Here is a 22,426-nt window from a genome sequence, read left to right as displayed (position 1 = left end):
CAGTACACAATTGTCGTGCCATAAACACAAACATAGTTACATACTACGAGGAATTTCAGCTCTTGAGCGCCACCCTTTGGGCCTCTTCTGCTGATTTCGTGTTTGTTGAGCATTGATTCCATACTTTTGACTTTTGTGTGACAGATTTGTGTACTGACCATACGAAAATACATCAAGTCGTTGTCTGTCCAAAATTTTCTAGCCTGTCATCCAACATTTGTTGGCCGAAAATTGGACAACAATTGTCAAAAGGGAGCGTACTAATGGTAAGATTTTAGGGCAACAGTCTGTCAACAGACAATCCCCTGCCAACAATCATACCGTGTGTACGAGGCTTTAGAGTCCTGTTTTAATGAAGGTGGTGATTACCTTTAGGCTGTATTTGGTACTCTAAACCAGTCCTTTCAGATGCTGTACTTTTACATAGTCACACAGAACTGTGACAGAGCCAAATCTATTTTAAATTGTTCCTAAACCCACAACAGTAAAATCTTTCTATATACAGTAAAGCATGCTTGTTATACTCTGTGGAACCTAAGGGGTTGATCCTCTGCATTGTGTAAAAAGGCTGATTGATCCTGTATGCACAAATCCTCCCCTTCTTCCACTGACTCCAAAACATGTCCGGATAAGACAAAATTACTGGAGTCATGCTGCACATGCTCAGTTTGTGTGTATTGCTAGAAAGTTGTTTTTTTTTTTTTTTTTGGAGAGTGCCTGTGATAAGCACAGGGCCAATCGGCACTGTCCAGAGGGTCAGGGGTGCTGCATCCTGACAGGACAGCCAGTGGAGTATGAAAACTCCTCCTACAAGCTTTAACCAGGCACTTATAGAATTCACAAGACTCCTATATACTGCTGATGAGAAAAGGTATTTATCCGTTTATATTTACTAAAATTATTGCATTTTCATGTTCTGTGTACTGTGGGAGACCAGGAATAGTGAATGCAGGGTCCTGGGTTTAGTAACACTTTAAAGCTACTGTAGCAAGTTTATTTTAGCTCCTTTTGGAGCTGCTGCCACAGCATGTTCCAATGATGAGTATTTACTACATATTGAGTCATTTATAGAGGGAGATTGATGAAGTACAGGCAAAAGTGGTGTTGCAGGGAACAAATGAGGTAAATAATAACTACTTTCTAAAATGAAGAAACTGCTTAATTTGGGGACACAGGGATAAGTGTAGCTATACAAATGCATCCTTTCCTCCTGCACACCCTGTGCCTATCTTGGCTTACAATTAGCCATAAGTGGCTATAATAATGTCATGCTAAGGAGAAGAGAATGGGGAAAACTAACTATGAATTTTGCATCACTCTCTAGAGCCAAAATAACATTTTAAGGTTATAATAAAGATGTAGCGTTTCAGAATGCTAAATGCAACTACACAGCAGTCCCATTTTTGACATAGAAGTGGATTATATTTAAGTGACGAGCAGTACACTTTTACTGCTGGATAGTAGTAAAATGGGAGATTTAAGACTGTAGTGTGTGTGATTGTCGCAACATTTTTAAGTTCTGATTTTCTGCTTTAAAGATCCTTGTTATTAATATGGTAATCTAGCCTTGATACCAAAGTGTATTTAAAATTACTTCATGTCCACACATTGTTCTGCTCCTGGCAAAGTACCCATACATGTGAAACAGATGTCACAAGTTGGACAGAAGTTGTTTTTCTTTGCAGGATTGCCAGAATTTTTCAGAGTCCAAAATTAACAGACTGAGCAGAGAAATAAAATAACAGCCACTAGTACTGAAAAATATATTTAATGAATGGCTAACATAGATAGCACCATAACCATTCTTTACGTATGTGTATGCATTAAATTACTATGCATATATATGTATAGTACATATATAATTGTGTGTATGTGTATATAAAATATATACACACTATATTACACTGTGTGTGCAGTTATTAGGCAAGTGAGTATTTTGACCAAATCATCATTTTTATGCATATTGTCCAACTGCAAGCTGTATAAACTTGAATGCTTATTGGGTTTAAGCATAGCAGGTGATGTGTATTTGTGTTATGAGGGAGGGTGTGACCTAAGAAGATCAACACCCTAGATCAAGGTGTGCATACTTTTTAGGCAGCTTTTTTTTCCTCTGGCACAATGGGCCAAAAAAGACTTTTAACTGACTCTCTGAAAAGTCAAAAATTGTAAAAAGTCTTTCAGAGGGATGCAGCGCTCTTGAAATATTGGGGTGTGAACCATGAAACGTTTTGTTACAAATAGTCAACAGGGTCGCAAGAAATGTGTTGAGAAAAAAGGTGCAAATTACCTGCAAAAGATTTGAGAAGAATCAAACGTAAAACTACTAGGAACCCATTATCCTCCAGTGCTGTCATATTCCAGAGCTGCAACCTACCTGGAGTGCCCAGGAGTACAAGGTGTTCATTGCTCAATGACATGGCCTGGGCAAGGAAGGCTGAAATTCAACCACCACTGAACAAGACACATAAGTTGAAACGTCAAGACTGGGCCAAGTAACATCTAAAGACTTTCTGAATAATTTTCAAAGGTTTTATGGACTGATAAGATGAGAGTGACTCTTAATGGACCAGATGGATGGACCTGTGGCTGGATCAGGAATGGGCACAGAGCTCCACTTCAACTCAGACACCAGCAAGGTGGAGGTGGGGTACTGGTATGGGCTGGTATTATTAATGATGAGCTAGCTGGACCTTTTCAGGTTGAAGAAGGACTCAAAATCTACTGCCGGTTTTTAGAAGACACTTTCTTCAAGCAGTGGTACAGGTAAAAGTCTGCATTTTTCAAGAAGCCCATGATATTTATGCAGAACAATGCTCTATCGCATGCATCGAAGTACTCCATTGTGTGGCTAGCCAGTAAAGGCCCTAAAGATGAAAGAATAATGACATTGGTCCCCTTCCTCACCTGACCTAAACTCTATTGAGAACTTGTGTGCCCTTCTTAAACAGGAGATTTACGGTAAAGGAATACAGTACACCTCTCTGAACAGTGTCTGGGAGGCTGTGGTTGCTGCTGCAAAAAACTTGGCCGTCAACAGATCAAGAAACTGACCGACTCCAATAAATGGAAGGCTTATGACTGTTATTGAAAAGAACGGAGGAGCTATAGTGGTCACTTTTTTTTTTTTTTTTTAAATGTCAAATGTCTATTTGTAAATTTTGAGTTTTTTGTTTATTCTCACTTTAACAGAAATAAACAAGTGAGATGAAATTTTTTCATTTAGTTGCATAATAATTCTGCACTCTAATAGTTGCCCAATAATTGCGCACACATAGATATTCTCCTAAGAAAGCCAAAACCTCACTTTTACTTTCTTAAATATTCAGGTTTGAGGTTTATTTACATTTTGGATTAACTGAGAGCACTGTAGTTCAATACTTAAATTCTCAAAAATACAACTTGACTAATGTGCACACAGTGTACATATACACAAGGTCTTTAGCACCATTTATTAGAACTATAATGTTTTCATATAGAAATAATTTTCATTTTATTAAAAACTTTAATGTTTACAAAACAGATGTCATCTCATGGATGAGGAAAAAAAAGCGTAACTTAACGCCCTTTGCTGACATACTCTACAAGAGATTAAATTAGAGAGTAAAGGTTTAAGTTCTCTGCCAAAATTATCACGAAATCAAGTTATATTATCTTTAGACAGTATTTAAAGAACTGTGATCTAAGGAAAAGCTTTTCTGAAGTGGATCTGTTCATGTATCTAACTATAACCTATTACCTAATATCCAATTTTAAGAAAATTAGGTATATATTTGCTAACAGGCAAATTATCTGATTTACTAGTCCAGAAACCAAGATGCACTTTTGCTCAATACTATACAGAGAATAGACAGAGTTTGCCACCTATAATCAAAAGCCTTAGACAGGTCATAGACTCCCCCATCAACACAGCCAATGCTGACAGGAATCCCCCTGATAAGTGAATCTGGCAGGCTGGTTGTACCCAAGTTGATCGATCAACTTGGTACAGTCAGCTTGCCCACCACACACATGGTTCGAATCCGTCTATGGCCAACCTTAGAATTACCTGCAGATTTAACTTAACTCCTTACTAGAAATGAACAGCATCAAGCCCTCTGAAATTGCCACTGTACACTTTACAAAATTAAAGCTGTAGGCAATCGTTGATGTTTATATGTTGCATTATTACTCCTAGTTGTCTATTAATAATGATACTGAATATTAATTGCAATGAGTGTTCTGAACCTTTTTAGAAGTTTTTCTAAAGCCTAAAGGTTTTTTACCTTAATGCATTCTATTCATTAAGGTAAAAAACATTCTGTGCTCAAGGATCCCCCCCCCCAGTCCACCCTTATACTTACCTGAGCCCGATTTTGATCCAGTGCTGTGTATGAGAGCAGTGGCTCTCCTGGCTCTATTCCTCCTCACTGGGCAGATTGATAGCAGCAGGAGCCATTGGCTTCTGATGCAGTCTATAAAATTATGTGAGGAAGGAGTGGGGGGCTCCCTGTCTGTGTCAATAGAGCCTTCCTATGGGGGTCACTCGGGGGGGAGTCCCAAAAAGCTTTACAACCACTTCTACTAGGACTCCAGCAGCACCAAGATGCACATGTGTCTACAAAAAAATATAATCTAATGGTATAGATTAACTTCAGATAGTTTTAAATGTCATGTACATACTAAGTTTCTCTCTGTGCGCACATACTTAAAGTGGAATTCAACGCTAGAACTAGCCAAGTTTAAAACTGCTACCTCCCCGCTTCTAACTTTTATACTAATGGCCCAATAGAAGGAAAATGCATATACAGTACTTGTCTATGCTCAGTGTGGTCTGGTCATGTGATCTCCCCCGTGGCCGGCTTCAGGGGAGAGGCGAAAGCAACGGCTGGAATGCCTGGACGGTGACATCATCCATAACCATACCATTGGGCATTTGTTGGTTGTCCCTCCTCTCTTGAAGCCAGCCGCTGGGAGTCGATCATGTGACCGGACTGAAGCACCCTGAGAATAGATAAGTATTCATCTTCCTTCTACAGGGTACCTGGTATAGGTGTTTGAAGGGGGTGAGAGCAGCTTTAGACTTGGTTAGTTCTAACCTGGACTTCCCCTTTAAATAAACTTGTGTCTGAATCAAACCTGTAGCCTTTCCAGCAATAGACAGACATTGTGATTTTATGGTGGGTTGGGTGCTTCACCTTAGAAACAACACAGATAGATGCCTCCACCATCACGATCCTAATGCAGGGGTAGGCAACCTCAGCACTCCAGCTGTGGTGAAACTACAAATCCCCTCATACCTCTGCCTCTAGGAGTCATACCTGTGATTGTCAGGTATGTGTTGTAAAGGCATAGAGATCCCATATCTATCAGATTTTGTTTATGGAGATGTTAAAATGACACTAAGATTATTTTACCAGTTTAGATGTTAATAGTTTAGCAGAGTCTTTTTAATGTAAAAAAAAGAAAAAAAAAAAAAAAGTTTCTTCAGCAAAGGGTACTGAACTTCTTTTCCTTACTCGCCAAGGAATCGGTTGTACAGCAAAAGCCTGAATGTATGCTTGAAATCCATAGACTGATTGCTAGGGAAGGTGTGGCTGTAAATGCCTATTCCAGTCCGAGGATATCTAGTTTCAAGTGTATGGTGGCATTTCTCATTTCATATACAGACAACACTTGGTTTACTGCATGGAAGACAAGCCATGGGCCATAAATCACCAAAAGGCTCAGTGGAAAACTGTATTCTTCAAGGGAACTTTCACATGGATATGCATGTTCAGAATTCTTGTTATGCACTTCTTTTTTTTTTTTTTTTTTTTTACTACATGTACCTAAGTGATCACTGTCTCTTTTGTTTTGAATTAGGCAAATCAAGTAAAAAAAAAACGTAATTGTTTTTCATTGTGCTGATGCACGAAAAATAAACAATATGAACAATGCATTTCTACAAACCTAAAAAAGTGTTTTACTGAACTCAATACTAGACAGTTATCTCCTAAGCGTGCATCAGCACAAAGAAGTGAACAGTTCCCATAGACATTATTGGCTTTTAAATTGCCCAAGTGGAAATGAGTCCTCATAAGCAACAACTGTACAATTTTTGTGCATGTTAATTCTGTAAAAGCTAGTTTTCATAGTAAACATTGCAAGCATTGCTGTTTAGTTCTATTGCATCAAGTATTTGTACACATTTTATAAAATTGAAAAGCACTCTAGCAAGGTAAACGTTTTATGAAAAAAACAAACATGGACAATGTCACTGCTGATCCCATTCTGAAAATGGTTGTTGCCTTACTATTAGGCGACCCACTGGTTTCAATAACTTTGGAGCCACTGCACTGTAACAAGTATACAGATGAGCCAAGTCCTTGGATAATCAAAAGTCCTTATTTGTATACTTGTCTTGAGTTTTGGGTCAAAGGGGTTGATTTACTAAAGACAAATCGGCTGTTCACTTTGCAAAGGACGTTGCACTTTGAGTGAGGTGAAGCTCTTCCGACTTCCATCATCCAATCATGTGCAAGTAAAAATGCAGGTTTTTTTTTTTTTAAACTTTCCAGGTGAAAATTCTCTATATTAACTAAGCTCTGGGGCAAATTCCCTTGCAAAGTGAATAGCCTATTTGCCTTTAGTAAATCCCAATATATTGAAGCTAGAGGATCAGCATGAAAGTCAGGCAGCAATTACTGAATAAGAATAGACAGAAACCTTAATCTCCTTCTCTGATTTATACTATAATCCACTAATGTGTTTGTGTATCCCTTCTAATAATCACCCCTCTGTACCAAATGCATGATGTACATGAGTAGGAAATCTTTCAACTACAACATAGGCCAATTCATCCATCCAATTTGTTTAATTCTACATATATCTTTGTTTTCAAGCAAATGAATAGTAGAAGCCTGTTTCCTAGATATTTTTACCTTAAAAATGTACTCAAATGTATTTGTGAATAGGTCAGGTCTTTACCAGCTAGAATTTGAAGTTAATGAAATCACGTTATAATAGCACCAAGCTTAGCTTTCCAACATCCTTCTGCCACAAAGTTAGCATGTAATACTTTAAATATTTTAACTCAATGGGTTATGGTGTTCATTATTACAGGAATCAGATGACCTTATTAAGCTCCAAGAAGCAATGGTAAAACTAAAGCACAGAAGAAGGTTTTTTTCAGGGTTTAAGCATTTCAGTAAGGAGAGGTACACTAAAGATGGCCTATTCATGTGGCTAGCTGCAGAAGGCAATCATCAGCTATATGTGCATACTGGTGCACCTACTCTGCTCCTATAATCTGATAACCTGCTTACTTGTAAACAATATATGTTTGTGTTTTTGTACTCATCTTGTAGAACCGCTGAGCTCAGAAACAAGCCAAATTGTTTAGGGTGAACTTTTTAAACCTTCTTTAAAATTCTGTGAAGAAATGCAGTACAAAGAATGGCTGTCCTGAGAATACCACATGTCTGAAGTGGCGTAGTTGATTGCTTTCCAATAAATATAGAGCAGAACAACCTACAATGTAGGGATTGCATACTTCATTCAAAATCCAAATCTGATGACATGTAGGTAGCAGTGTATCAATTTTATCTAAAAAAAAAAAAGTCTTGCACATTTTCATGAAGTGCTTTCCTCTATAAAATCTCCTGCACCCATGTTAAAGCAGTGGATGGCCCTCTCCAAGACTTTTATTTCTGTGCTGCTCTGAGTTTTTAACCATGAGCTAAAGTTTATCCTTGAGAACAATCAGCATTGTTTCCATGTACCCAGAGACATATCTGTGCATACTTCAGTGGAGTAATTCTGATGGCAACATTGTAATCCTGCTGTTCTCCGCCAACGTCCACCCACTGGTGACCAGAATAGATGGCAATGATTTTCCTGCTCCACTTCTTCTTATTTGGCTCTTTGAGACGGATGTAAATACCAGAACCACTAGAGCCAGGTTCTGCATCACAATACTGATAAAATAGATCATTAGATTCCACCGAAACACTGCAAAACCGGTATACCAACTGCCCAGCCCTGTCATCATCAAATCCTGAGAAATGTACTCTGCTCCCTGGCATCTTGTCAATTTCTGGACTAATTCCAAACTCCATAAACTTCTTCTTTTGCGTACGCTTTAATTCCAGAACTGCATAGTCATAGTCAAGAGTCATGTTTTTTGATACATCCCTCAACCAGCCATTAGGAATCTGAATAGCTTTTACTCTTGTCCACTGGAAGGAAGGCTTTCCAGGCATGGAGCCTTTTTCTTTCCCAGAGCTTGTGAATTTTTGGTCTACATCTGCTACGGACCTTTTTTGCATGGACTTTCTTCTTTGTTTTTTACCATGCTTTGTTGAACTAGCATCATCAGAGGTATCTCCTTTGTTTTTCCTTGATCCTCGATTTCTTTTGCCACCCATCTTTGTCTTAATCTTAAGAATCCCAACACGTAATTTTTTGGAATTTTTAACATAATCAGTACCATCATGTACACAATGGGCAGCTGTTAGAACATGTTTTGGTGAAATAAGGATACCACTGCAGCCAGAAGATAATTTAACTGCAGTACTAAAGGGGTAGTTGGTCATAAAATGTTTGTCTGATATACTGAACCTACTATCTGTGCCATAAACTTGTCGCTTTTTACGCATGTTGTGTTTTGCTGATACATTGCTCTGATGGAGACTTCCAGAAAACCAGGTTTGGACATTTACTTTTGTCATGGTGCGTGTACCATTGTCATACATACTTTCAAAAGACAAAAAGTTTTCCAGATCATGTAGAGTAGGTGGTGGCAGTTTCTTCTGACATTCAATACCACAGGTTCCATGGAGTTCTAGATTTGGTTCTGCTTCAAATTTTGGGCTGCTGAGGTGGACAACATCTGAAGTGACTATGTGAGGTATTTCCTTGATGTGCCAAGTTATGCCCTCCTGATCTGAATCATCTGCTTTACTGGTGTTGGATAATAAGATCAAGGAAAAGAGGAATACTAGATGGAGGCAATCCATTCTGCCCCGAACTCTAGAACTAAAAGAGAAATTAATATAAATAAGTAGAAATCAATAAAATAGGTTTGCATGGTCCATATAAATGTGTGCGCTAGATTAGGTGAAAGCATAATGTTGGCAATGCCCATATGAACCATTAGGATTCTTGTGTTATTTTTTTGCATGTAAAATTGGTGATTATGACTAATGCTGGCCATACACTATATGAAAAATCGGCCGAACCCATTTAAAAAAAACTAACATTCGTCTGTGAGCGTAAACGATAGTGTCATCATGTAATGACCGATAAATTGTTCAGTGGACATAAATGAATGCATTTTTTGTTAGTTTTTTTACATATACTTAGTGCAGGCAGTTCGAACAGGAAACACATTAACCTTTCAATTTATCGTTCGTTCGGCAGAAAATCTCCAAACTTGTTCTTCATTTCTTTCGGCTCAAAAAAGTCCCAATAATTTTTCATTTTTCAACCAGTTAATGGGCACAAAATCGATAAACTGTCTAAATGACCGAATTTCGGCCAATTTTACATATAGTGTATGGGCAGCATAAGCAACATTTTTATTTTCTATGATGACCAAGACTGGTGATGGAAACTGGAGAAATTAATAGCTGGGGTTTTTTTTGTCACATATCACCAGTCCTAATCTGTGCAGCATCTTTACACTGAAGACTTGGTAATGAAAGCTATGGGCAAAAAGCCCTGTATTGTTTTGCTCCAGTTTTCTTACAAACAGGCCCAGTATGGTAACAACATTTAATGGAAGTTAAGCTGGCCATACACCATATAATTTTCTTATTGAATTTTCTTTAAATTTACCTTCAACTAATTAGTATAAGGGGCTGCCTGACTGCATGGAAATTAAAAGTGTTTAGGTCTGACCTCATATTATATGGTTTTGGTAAATCTAAATGGAAGTTGTACAAGAAAATTGTATAATGTATGGCCAGCCTTAGACCCCATACAGATTTTTGTCTTCCGATTTACCAAAACCATGTAGTGTAAGGGCCTGCCTGATTGTATACAAATTGAAACTCTTAAGGTTTGACCTCATATTCTAGGGTTTTAGTAAATCTGAAGACAAAAGTCTGCAGAAAATCTAATAGTGTGGGCTTTAGTCACACATTTGGAAAGAGATTTTAGGTTATGTCAAGTGGAAAAGTGATATGGGGCTTTTTTTGATGGTGAATGCCACAAAAATAAGCAGTTATTTATACATTATAGAACCATGCTTTGTGGTTGTCTGGAGTGAACATAATCCAAAACTACCTTTTGATGACAGTTGGTAGAGTCTTATCCTACAATGACTGACTCAGATGATGGTGGTGCAAATAACTAAAGCAAATCACTTAAACCCAGTGTAAGCATAAGGAATAATATGACAAGACCCTCACAAGAAAATGTTCCAGTAATGTCTGGTTCTATATGGTATAACCCTATATGTCATCTTAACATTGTAAAAGCCCTTTTGTGCACCCTAATTTTGGTGTAGTGCTCATGGGAATTTTAGAATGTTGGTACATGGGGTGAAACATTCCAGACTGCTCTCACGTCCCTGCTAATTCCAAATATTTTGCTTTGTGTAACTTTTTTACTTCACAGGCTGTCAGACATATCACCTGTCACTGATTTTCAAGAGGCTTCCAAGCAGATATTTTTCTTTTAAAATGTATATCCGCAGATAATAAAGGTGTAGCCAATGGTAAGGAGCCGAATTGCTTATTACAAGCCTCTGTTCTGTATTTTTTAGAGGAAATCTGTGCTGAGAAAAATATAGAAGCCCCTTTGCTTTTTTGGCTGACATGTTCACCCTATTGTTATGCTTTTTATGCTGACACTTTATCATGGAACAATAATAATAATCAACTTTATTTTATATAGTGTCTTTAAAAGGTGGCTTCTCAAAGCGCTTTACAAGGAGAACACAAGAAATACACAGGATAACATAAGGGAAAAGGGACAATTAAGTGAAAGCTTGTCTAAAGAAAAATGTTTTTAGATTTGATTTGAACGAGTTTAGAGAAGATGACGCTGATGTTCTTTGGAAGTGAGTTCCAGAGTTTTGGAGCATAACAGGAGAAGGCTCTGTCCAGTGACGGCTGGTGCTACAAAAATTTGGGGGGCGCAAACAAACTGAAAAATTAAAAAAAAAAAAAAACATCACTTGCAGCCTCACTGTGCCATCAATTGCAGCCTCTGTGCCCATCATATGCAGCCTGTGCCCATAATATGCAGCCACTGTGACCCCCACTCGCCCGCTGTCAGACCGGCACTTACCCCATCCGGTTGACAGCGGCAAGCTGTGGAATGGCCAGCCGACTGCTCCTGCATCCTCCATGGTTCCTGTACATCTCCTCCTCCGTTCCGCTAGGCGTCTAATAGGGATGTCTGCACCTTCAGCCAATCAGGTGACGGGTATTAGACCCGCGTTCCATGATTGGCAGAGAGGCGGTTCAGTGTTAGCAAAGCAAATATTCATTGCTTTGCCAACACACCTGGATGGGCTCGTAGCGCAATGCTCTGCGCCACGAGTCCACCTTTTTTTGAAGCCTATTAGAGCCTATGGCTCTAATCAGGTGCTTCAAAAATATCCCCCTGCCACTGGAATTCAGGTGCCCGGCGTCCGAAAAGGGGTCGGACGCCTGAATAGGAAGTGGCTACAGTGGCCATAGATAGATAGATAGATTCATGCATGAATCTATCCATTTTACATATAGGGAGTGGCATGACAGAGGGGGCGCCCTTATGGACACACCGCCACTGGCTCTGTCCCCCATTGAGTGTAGGTGAGTAGAGGGAACACACAGTAAACAAATTTGAGGAGCGGAGGTTACAAGGGGGGGGGGAGTAAGTTGATAAAAGTACAGAGAGATAATAGGATGCCAAGCAATGAAGAGCCTTATAGGTGAGCAAGAGGATCTTAAAGTCTATATGAAACCTGATGGGTAGCCAGTGCAAGGACTCCAGGATAGGGGTAATAGGATCACTTGTACCAGACCTAGTCAGGATTCTGGCTGTGGAATTTTGAACATATTGAAGTGGATTTAGGTACACCATATGGAACAATATGTCAGTCAGGAGTTCTGTCACAGCACTATGTGCTTGTACCAGTTCTTTACCTCAGCATTGTAGCCACTGGTTCAGCATGACAGATAACTTTTTTTTTTTTTTTGGTGGGGAGTTTCGAAAAGCCTCTGCCAGGCTTTCATTGTCATCTGTTTCATTACTGTTGGACTAGGAATTGATGAAAATCCCTTCATTGGAGGTTCACAGACAAAAACATATTAAAGTCCTGTTTACATCTGAAGAACATGCAACGCCATAATTTTTTAACGTCGCTCCAAACACAGGTAGCAGGCATGTAACAAAACGTGCAAAAAACTTGATGCCAAAATTTGGTATATAAGCTTAGTTGGCACACATTTCAAGCAGAGGGAGGCCCATTCAAATGAATAGTGCTGCTCCAAAAATGTCCCAAAAACACAATGCAGTGGTGTCCCTTAAGTGTGAACGGGGAAACGTTAGAATTTCTGACAATGTGTTCATTGCTGGCCACTCCTTCCTGCCCCAGTGATGATTGCACTTTCAATTACATGTCTGGGCATCACAAGGGCAGGAAGTGAGGAAAATCTCTGCAATGGTGTCACTGATGGAAACACAGAATTTTAAAAACATCCTACTAAAAAATATAAAATTGGATAAAGTTGGGATTTAAAGGAGGTGAATTGTTAGAGTATTGTAAGCCTGCCATGAAAGGGACACAAAGGGGTTGATTTACTAAAGTCAAAAAGACTGTGCAGTTGCTCCAGAGCTTAGTAAATGAGCAGAAGCTCTGCTAACTTCCATCATCCAATCATGTGCAAGCAAAAATGCAGGTTTTTTTTTTTTTTTTTCCTTGCATGTGATTGGGTACTCTTTGCAAAGTGAAGTCTTGCCTCATTTACTAAGCTCTGGAGCAACTGCACTTGCAGAGGGCAACTGCACTTTGCAACGTGCGCAGTCTATTTACATTTAGTAAATCAACCCGAAAAACTACTGTTGCACAGCACCTTTTGAAAATCCTATTTACCTGGCTGTTTTTATGACCCACCGTCTTTGTTTTCTGAACCACAGACCCAGAACCAATGTGTAGATGAAGAAAGTAGAAAAAAAGTCAGAAGCCCTTCTCTATGTGTGTGTCCCACAGTAGTGAATTAAAGTGCTGAAGTAAGAGGTTAGCATAACAGCCGGGCAGCCAGCGATTTCAAGGAATTGTACATTTTTCTCCCATGACAGGCTTACACACACACACTCTGCATAAAAGCCAGGCAACTGGTATTTTCATGAGGTCAGAAAGTGGCATCCCCCATAATTCTCCCATAGAAAAAGGTTTCTTTAAGGGTTAAGTTGGTTGAGTTTTATACCAAATCTGATCTGCAGGCACCTGTAGGTGACAGGTAAATGCTGCTAGTATGGATACTAGTTCCCTGGCTGTCACTGACCCAGAGCAAAGTATTCAGATCTCTGGATCTGTCTTTCCAGATTTGCAGGCTTGATCTTGGTCAGTGACTCAAAAGTAAGGCAAAGGCAACTAGCAGTTCAACAATGATAGCCTACATAGTCTCCCCAGCACAGTTTTCTTTTAAAAACTAAATGTTAAAGCGAATCTCTGCATTTACATATTTTGAATAAGGAAAAAAAAAAAAAAATTAAAACAAGCCTTTACCTATGTAGCTATAGGTATTGCAGAGAAATTCATCTTTACAGCTGGAAGCTCTATCATCATGCATAGAACACAGGAAATGAGTGTTTGGCACTGCTGCCATTCATAGAACGCCTTGTATTTTTTTCTATAAATACATGGCGTTCTTTGGACGAGGTGGTGAGATTTTGTTGTGATCTTTCAGAATGAATAACTTCATCATACATGCAGCTAGAAAGGTCAGTGAGTGAGGTCTTGTTTTAAAGCTCTTTCACTGCTTATTAAAGATATATAAATAAAGTGCACCTGTGCCCAGACTATGGCCAATAAAGTCTCAGGTTTGAGTGTTAAAGTTAAAATTCTGAGAGTCTGCACAAATACATTTCTGACATGTTGCAATATAAGGCAATACTATATTGTGTAAAAAGAGGAACAAATTCTGTTTTATTATTAAAAGCAGTCCTGGCACTCCAGACAAGTGACCGTGCCTAGTCAGTAGAAGATCATATTCTTAGAATGATGTAATCAGTCTGCTGCAGACTTTGCCAAAACGCACAGTGTTAGCCTAAATTTACACTAGCCTCCTGCACATGAAATTGATCTGGTGTGTATAAACAAATGTTATACCTCCCAGATTACTTTCTCTTTACACACATTTAGCCCTGGTTCACACCAGTGCGACTCGGCAGTTCAAAGTCGTATGACAAGTCGCATTCCAATGGAACTGGTCAAATCACTGCGACTCTAAAAAAAAAAAAAAATGTTACTGCGTTATTTCTGTGCGACTTAAGTGCGACATGCATTGACATCTGTTAAATGAAGTTGCACAGATGTCAGGAAGCCACAAGTGACAGTGCACTGCTTTGCAGTTGCACTGAGGTAGCACAACTTCAAAGCCACACTGGTGTGAACCAGGGTTCAGAGGATCTAATCTGCTCCTGGACTTACAGAATTCTATTTTCTCTAAATGCAAGTAACCTGAATGCACCTATATAGAGGTGGGGGCACAGTATGAATTCTACCATTTGAAATAATTATATGCATGTATATGCACTTAGAGATGTCCTATAGATGCATGTATGTCATTGCCAGTGTGAATGATGCCTACGCTTCCAGCAGGTTACTACTATAAACTTCCTACCAGCTCACAAGGTGAGAGGTAGTATCATGAAATGTCTGCATCATCCCTGGGCCATCATTGTAGTCCAGGAAGTAGATACTGACCTTTAATGATTCCTAAACAGAGATGGTGCAGACTTACTGCAGAAAAAGCAAAATGAATGCATTATCTGGAAGAGTACCATGATCTCTGTGAGAAGTAATGCATGCCAATAGGTTTTACTTACACATTACTTAGCATACATGCTCCTAATATAGGAACATGTAAGGTTATGTCTTTTTAAAGTATTAGGCAAGGGTTAGGTAATGTTAGATGAAGTTTTAGGGTTCAGTCTAACAACTGAGTTAAAAATCAGAAAATTGTTTAATAACACTTCACTGTTTTATTTGCTTTAAAACAGAAATATTTGTGCCAAGAATGAGTATCATCATACTCTTAGAGCCCTTTCACACTGGGGCGGGGGCGGCAGTAAAACGCCTCTATTATTAGCGGCGTTTTACCGTCGGTATGCGGCCGCTAGCAAGGCGGTTTTACCCCCCGCTAGCGGCCGAGAAAGGATTAAATACCACCGCAAAGCGCCTCTGCAGAGGCGCTTTGCCGGCGGTATAGCCGCGCCATCTCATTGATTTCAATGGGCAGGAGCGGTAAAGGAGCGGTATACACACCGCTCCTTCACCGCTCCGAAGATGCTGCTGGCAGGACTTTTTTACCGTCCTGCCAGCGCATCGCTCCAGTGTGAAAGCCCTCGGGGCTTTCACACTGGAATGAAAGTAGCGGCACTTTCGGGTCGGTTTGCAGGCGCTATTATTAGCGCAATAGCGCCTGCAAACCGCCCCAGTGTGAAAGGGCTCTTAGTGTCACACAACAATTTGCTGTGGTCTTAAAACATCACTGCTATTTGTACTATTGCTATTATTTATTAATATCAAATATTGATAATACTATATTATTATTATAGCAAAGAATTTCAATGCACGTTACGCTAAAAGGAACATTCTTCTGAAGGTCTTCAGTGTGCTAACTAGGTGTAATATTCACTAAGTCCAGTAGATGGCAGACGGGGTCAACTAAAGTAAAGTGATCCTAAAACATTTATAACCAAACTGTAGATGGTTGAATTTATTGGTTGATTGGCAAGTGTTGGCGGAAACCCTGAACATTCCAGACAAGGGAAAACCTTTCTGGCACTTGCAAAAATAAATCTTGGCTTCTCTTGTTCCTCTGTGGCAGACATTGGCAATGATCACCTAGATATATGATATGATGACATTGTTACATTATAACACAGATGGTGAATTGATTCTGCTATGGCACTGTTCGCTGCTTAATGGTTAGGACTTCTACCTTGCAGCTCTGAGGTCCTTGGTTCAAATCCTGGCCAGGGCACTATCTGCATGAAGTTTGCATGTTCCCTGCGCTTGCGTGGGTTTCCTCCGGGTACTCCGGTTTCCTTCCACACTCCAAAGACACGCTGGTAGGTTAATTAGCTCTTGTCGAAAATTGTTCCTAGTACGTATGTAAACATGTGAGCAAGGGACCTTAGATTTTTTTTTTCAGCCCTGCGAGCTCATGGGGCCTCCTAAGGCTTCAATTTTGTCAGTTAACTGTTTCAGCCCCGGAAGATTTTACCCCCTTCCTAACCAGAGCACTTTTTGCGATTTGGCACTGCGTTGCTTTAACTGACAATTACGCAGTTGTGCGATGTTACACCCAAACAAAATTGACGTCCTTTTTTCCCCACAAATAGAGCTTTCTTTTGGTGGTATTTGATCACCTCTGCGGTTTTTATTTTATGCAATATAAACAAAAAAGAGCGACAATTTTGAAATAAGCAATATTTTTTACTTTTTGCTATAATAAATATCCCCCAAAAATATATTTAAAAAAATGTTTTTTTCCTCAGTTTAGGCCGATATATATTCTTCTACATATTTTTGGCAAAAAGAAAATTGCAATAAGCGTATATTGATTGGTTTGCACAAAATTTATAGTGTCTACAAAAGAGGGGATATTTTTATTAAGTTTTTTTTTTCACTAGTAATGGTGGCGATCTGCGATTTTTATAGGGACTGCGACATTATGGTGGACACATTGGACACTTTTGACACCTTTTTGGGACCATTGGCATTTATACAGCTATCAGTGCTATAAAAAAATGCACTGATTACTCTAAAAATGTCACTGTCAGGGAAGAGGTTAACACTAGGGGACGATCAAGGGGTTAATGTGTTCCCTAGTGTGTGTTTTACTGAAGGGGGGAGGGGACTGTGCAGGGGAGATGACAGATCGCTGTTCATACTGTGTATGAACAGATGATCAGTCTCTTCTCCCCTCAGAGAACCAGAAACTGTGTGTTTACACACACAGATCCCAGTTCTCGGTGTGTCATCAGCGATTGCGGGAGCCCCGTGGTGATTGTGACCGCCAGTGTCTTGCCGAATAAGTTCCCTCGGCGGATAAGTTCCCCCCCTGTACTGCGCAGGCGCAGCGCCTGCGCAGTACGAACTACTAACACCCGCCGGAGATAGCCGAACTCAAGATCGACAATCAGCTGTACACGGCGCCTGCGCTCTGGGTCCAGGTTCCTTCCCTACCATCCAAGTGGACCTAGAGGGGGAATCTAAAAGAGCCGAGCGAAGCGAGGCTGTGCCCGAAGCGTGGCGAGCGAAGCGAGCCCGCGAGGGGCCCTCTTACAGGCGCCGTGTACAGCTGATTTGGACCTATTCCCCTTCTGCTATTTCTGCCGGATCCTACTGCGCAGGAGGGGGGTCCTTATCCGCCGAGCGGAACTTTCTCGGCAGAACACCGGGCTCTCACACCAGCAAGCTAGCCCCCCTAGTGGCCACAGGGCAAAGCAATGTTACATAATGTCGTTTCGCTCAGCCGTACCATTCTGCTGCAGTAAAACTGCGGCGGCTGGTCGGCAAGTGGTTAATCAGGAACAAGATGAAATTCACTCCAAGTATGTGCAGCTGAAAGGGTAAGTTCATCTTTTTGCAAAAAATGAAAATTAATACATAGCCCTGAAGTGTGTATCCATCATAATGCTTGCAACATAGGTGTGCACAGCCTATTGTATTAGGGTGTGCACCCCAAAGCGCAAACACACATCTTTCTCTGCAGCCTCAGCTGCACAGGACAGTGAATGAATAGGAAGTACTCTGTGCTGGGCGACTTCCTGTTCATTCACAAACTGAAGCATAGTAAGCACATTTTACCATGCTTCAGTTATGAATGGACACAGTGAGCAAGTGTATTCACTGTGCTCATTTAGAAAAAGAAGGCACTGGTCAATGACATATTTACTAGCCCCCTTCCCCCACTCTCCATCCTTAAACATCCCCTGCAGCAGCTGGGGGGAGAGGAGGGAAGCCAGCAGCACTGTGGGGTGGGGGTGGGCAACATGGGGGAAGCCGGGGCAGCAGGGGGCATCTGTACTGCATATAGTGATTAGAGGGTGCCCAGGCACATCTATGGCTTGCTATGGCATTGGTCAGCACAAACCCATGACCAATAAGAAGTGCATTTGGGGCTGCTTCTTCTGGTAGGGGTCCTAGAAGAAAGGAATGCTTCTCGTTGGTCAGCAAATTTATTAGGTCATGCTTGCCATTGAGAGCATTATGATGGATACTCACTCTGGGACTGTGTATTACGGTGTATGGACCACTACACCAGCAGCATGGGGCATCATGTCCGTTATGGTCCAGAGGGGTAACCAGGATATTTACAGTTCACCTTTTCATTTTTCGTTAAAAGGTAAACTTACCTTTTAAGTTGTCAGAGCTACATAAATGCCTGTAATAAATAAATAAATACACAGAGCTGTCATTTTCCTTGTCACAGCTCTGCAAGTTACCTAGTGTACATCATGTCCTCGAGCTATCCAGCTTTCACATATGGTAGACTTAGATCCCATCCACTGCAATAAATAGAAACGTGTCCTATATAATTATAGTGGTCTATGAACAACAGATTTTCTGAATCATTCACAAAGAGTGACCTCACAAGCTTAGTAAAGCTCCCCTGTGTCCTATGTTGATTTAATAGGTTACAGTCCTACTGACTGGGAAGACTGCAGTTTAATTCCAGCAATTAGCAGACAAAAGGCTGAGCAATATGGGAACCACATTTTTTGGGTCAAATCCTAAAACTACAATATTGTTTTGTTTTCTAGCTCATTGATTTTAGAAATAAAGACTTGTAACCCTGTTAGGTTTGTAGTGATCTAAGTTGTAGTGACTGGCTTCTGCTACCTTGTAGTGTGCTGCCTGCTTCATCAAGGAAGAGAAATCCTTTGTCAGCGAAGTTCTTGGTGTACTCCAATGTATCCCTTTTACTTGCTTCACTCTTGAATTGCTCCAAGTGTTCTATGATTTGATGCTGTGATGGGAAGTGGCTTCTACAGTAGGTATGATTGACTTATAGCAAGCTGCCAGATCTGCAGCAGCAAGTAAAGTGCACTGGCTGCACAATGAATACCTGGCATGTAGAAGTTGTAGGATGCAATAGATCAGGGAGATTCTGCAGCTATCTGTGGGCTTACCTACTGATGAATAGATGACCCCCACCTGTCAGATATGCAGCAGCAAATAAAATTCACTGACTGCACAATGGATAAATGGCATGCAATGGTTGTGTAATCCAATGAGAAATATTCTGTATTATTACCTGCTGAAGAATAGGTAAGCTCCCAGCTGTCAGATCTGCAGCAGCAAATAAAATGTACTAGCTACAAAATGTATACATGGCATGCAATGGTTGTAGGATGGGGGGTTGTTATTTACAAAAGGCAAATCCACTTTGCACTACAAGTGCAAAGTGCACTTGGAAGTGCAGTTGCTGTAGATCCGAGGGGGACATGCAAGGAAAATAAAATAACAACATTTTAGCTTACACATGATTGGATGATAAAATCAGCAGAGCTTCCCCTCATTTCAGATCTACCCCTCAGATTTACAGCGACTGCACTTCCAAGTGCACTTTCAGTACAATTTCAAGTGCACTTTGCACTTGTAGTGCAAAGTGGATTTACCTTTCGTAAATAATCCCCAATGGATCGGAGATTCTGTATGGGATGACTTGCTGAAGAATAGGTGAGCTCTTAGCTGTCATTTCTGCAGTAGCAAGTAAGGTGTACTGGCTGCCTAATGAATGCATGGTATGTAGTAGTCTTAGAAAGCAATGGATCAGAAATATTATGTATGAGCTTATCTACTGAAGAATAAGTGAACCTCCAGTTGTCAGATCTGCAGCAGCAAGTAAGGTGTACTGGCTGTACAATCAATACATGGCATATAGTAGTCTTCAATGGGTCAGAGATATTCTGCTGCTATCTGTGGGATTACCTACTATGGAAAAGGTGAGCCATCAGCTGTCAGATCTGCAGCAGCAAACAAAATACACTGGCTGCACAATGATTACATGACATGCATTAGTTATAGTATACAATGGATCAGAAATATTCTGCATGGGATTACCTGTTGAAGAATAAGTGAGCTCCCAGCTGTCAGATATGCAGCAACAAGCAAAGTGCATTGATTACACAATGAATGCATGGGTTATGGTCATTTTAGGATACAATAGATCAGGAATATTTTGCATTGGATTGTCTGTTGAAGAATAAGTAATCTCCCAGCTGTCAGATCTGCAGCAGCAAGTAAAGTGCACTGGCTGCACAATGAATAAATGAGATCTGGTCATTTTAGGCTACAATGGATGAGATATTCTGCATGGGATTACCTGAATAAGAATAGGTGAGCTCCCAGCTGTCCAGATCCTCATTCCCACTGAATGCAGCTCAGGGATGGAAGCCTCCTCTGCACAAGGTATGGCACAGATGTCATCCAATCTTAGAGGTAGAAGCACAACTCTGAGCACCTCCAACTCATACTGGAGAGGGGAGGGCTATGTAGAGGAGGGGGTAGAGGGGAGGGGGAGCTAAAAATGAAAGAGTGGGGTGGAACACATTCATGTGCAATCTTCAGGATAAGATAGAACAAGACATGTGAGGATAAAGCAGAGGAAACAAGGAGGGGAGAATGAAGTACCAGGTCAGGGTGGGCAGAGCACTGAGTTTGTACAGAGGACCGATCTACAGCTCCGCTCTACCTCCTCATCGGCAGCAGGGGGCGCCAGAGAGCAGATGATGTGCTACATCTGTAAGACACAGTCTAGACATGTGGATGCTTCTGCCTAGAATTACTCCTAATTAATATTACCTGGCTGGAAATGAGGATTCTCACAGGTTTTCAGGCTGCAAGCCTTTGTATTTATCCCTCCCCAGGGCCAATAATTACATAATAGTTTGCAGACTTCAAATAGATCAAGCAAGGGCTAAGGTGTGGCTAGTCATTTACTGTAAACAATAGGGTGCTAAATTAGCTTTGATTTAATGTTACATCTGTTATAATCATAGTATTATCATAGGACACTGGTAATGTATAAGGGCTTACATTGTCAGAGTTTGTCCACACCATAGTATTGCACAAATGTACAGGATTCTGCACCTTTAACAAACCACACACTATTGCACAGTGCATGGTAACACACACTAGGGGGGTTATTTACGAAAGGCAAATCCACTTTGCACTACAAGTACAAAGTGCACTTGAAAATGCACTGAAAGTACACTTGGAAGTGCAGTCGCTGTAGATCCGAAGGGGGACATGCAAGGAAAATAAAAAACAGCTTTTTTTTTTGCTTCTACATGATTGGATGATAAAATCAGCAGAGCTTCCACTCATTTCAGATCTTCCCCTCAGATTTACAGCGACTGCACTTCCAAGTGCATGTGTAGTGCAAAGTGGATTTGCCTTTCGTAAATAACTCCCGTGGTGTGCTGCGTTTCCATTCATTCCAGCACCTGTGCATTGCAGCGCAAAACACAATAATGTGCACTGCAGTGTGCTGAAAACAGTCCCACATGCACTACAGTTTGTCGGTACAGCGCAAGACACGCAGTGGGGTTGATTTACTAAAGGCAAATCCACTTTACACTACAAGTGCACTTGGAAGTGCAGTCTCTGTAGATCTGAGGGGTAGATCTGAAATGAGGGGAAGCTCTGCTGATTTTATCATCCAATCATGTGCAAGCTAAAATGCTGTTTTTAAAATTTTCCTTGCATGTCCCCCTCAGATTTACAGTGACTACACTTCTAAGTCCACTTGTAGTGCAAAGTGGATTTTCCTTTATTAAATAAACCCCCTCTGCACTGTAATGCCTAGCCGCTGGGAGGTGTATTGGGATGCCATAGAGAAGGGATGACAATGCAACACGCCTAGGGGGTTATTTACGAAAGGCAAATCCACTTTGCAATGCAAGTGCACTTAGATGTGCAGTCGCTCTAAATCTAAGGAGAAGATCTGAAATGAGTGGAAGCTCTGCTGATTTTATCATCCAATCATGCGCAAGCTAAAATGCTGTTTTTTATTTTCCTTGCATGTCCCCCCCGGATCTACAGCGACTGAACTTCCAAGTGCACTTTCTTTTTAACAGAAAAGTTTTTATTTATAACAAATACAAAAATAATACAAAAGAAAACAAACACGGTACATCATAAGTATATCATAGCAGTGTATCCTATCTAGAAATAATATATCACATTTAATTAGGACGAGTGAAAATTGATGATGCTACATAATACTAC

The 22,426-nt window shown here is 40.5% G+C and overlaps 1 protein-coding gene across 2 annotated transcripts; it reads right to left on the bottom strand.

Annotated features, from left to right (window-relative positions):
• Window positions 1-1,752: 1,752 nt before the first annotated feature.
• On the bottom strand, window positions 1,753-20,806 carry PRSS35 (serine protease 35). Of its 2 annotated transcripts, XM_073626880.1 has the most exons (3): window positions 20,520-20,806; window positions 18,637-18,699; window positions 1,753-8,997 (listed from the first exon to the last, which is right to left on the bottom strand). In XM_073626880.1, the coding sequence occupies exons 2-3, from the start codon at window positions 18,648-18,650 to the stop codon at window positions 7,707-7,709; spliced, it is 1,305 nt and encodes a 434-aa protein (XP_073482981.1). In that variant the 5' UTR covers window positions 18,651-18,699; window positions 20,520-20,806; the 3' UTR covers window positions 1,753-7,706. The 2 variants fall into 2 exon arrangements, with proteins under 2 accessions (XP_073482981.1, XP_073482982.1); XM_073626881.1 differs by lacking the exon at window positions 18,637-18,699 and having other exon boundaries at window positions 20,520-20,803.
• Between the last annotated feature and the right edge of the window lie 1,620 nt (window positions 20,807-22,426).

The sequence above is a fragment of the Aquarana catesbeiana genome, linkage group LG04, assembly GCF_042186555.1.
Source record: "Aquarana catesbeiana isolate 2022-GZ linkage group LG04, ASM4218655v1, whole genome shotgun sequence".
NCBI lineage: Eukaryota > Metazoa > Chordata > Amphibia > Anura > Ranidae > Aquarana > Aquarana catesbeiana.
Note: the sequence above shows the minus strand (reverse complement) of the source record. Positions and strands in the feature narration are given on the sequence as shown.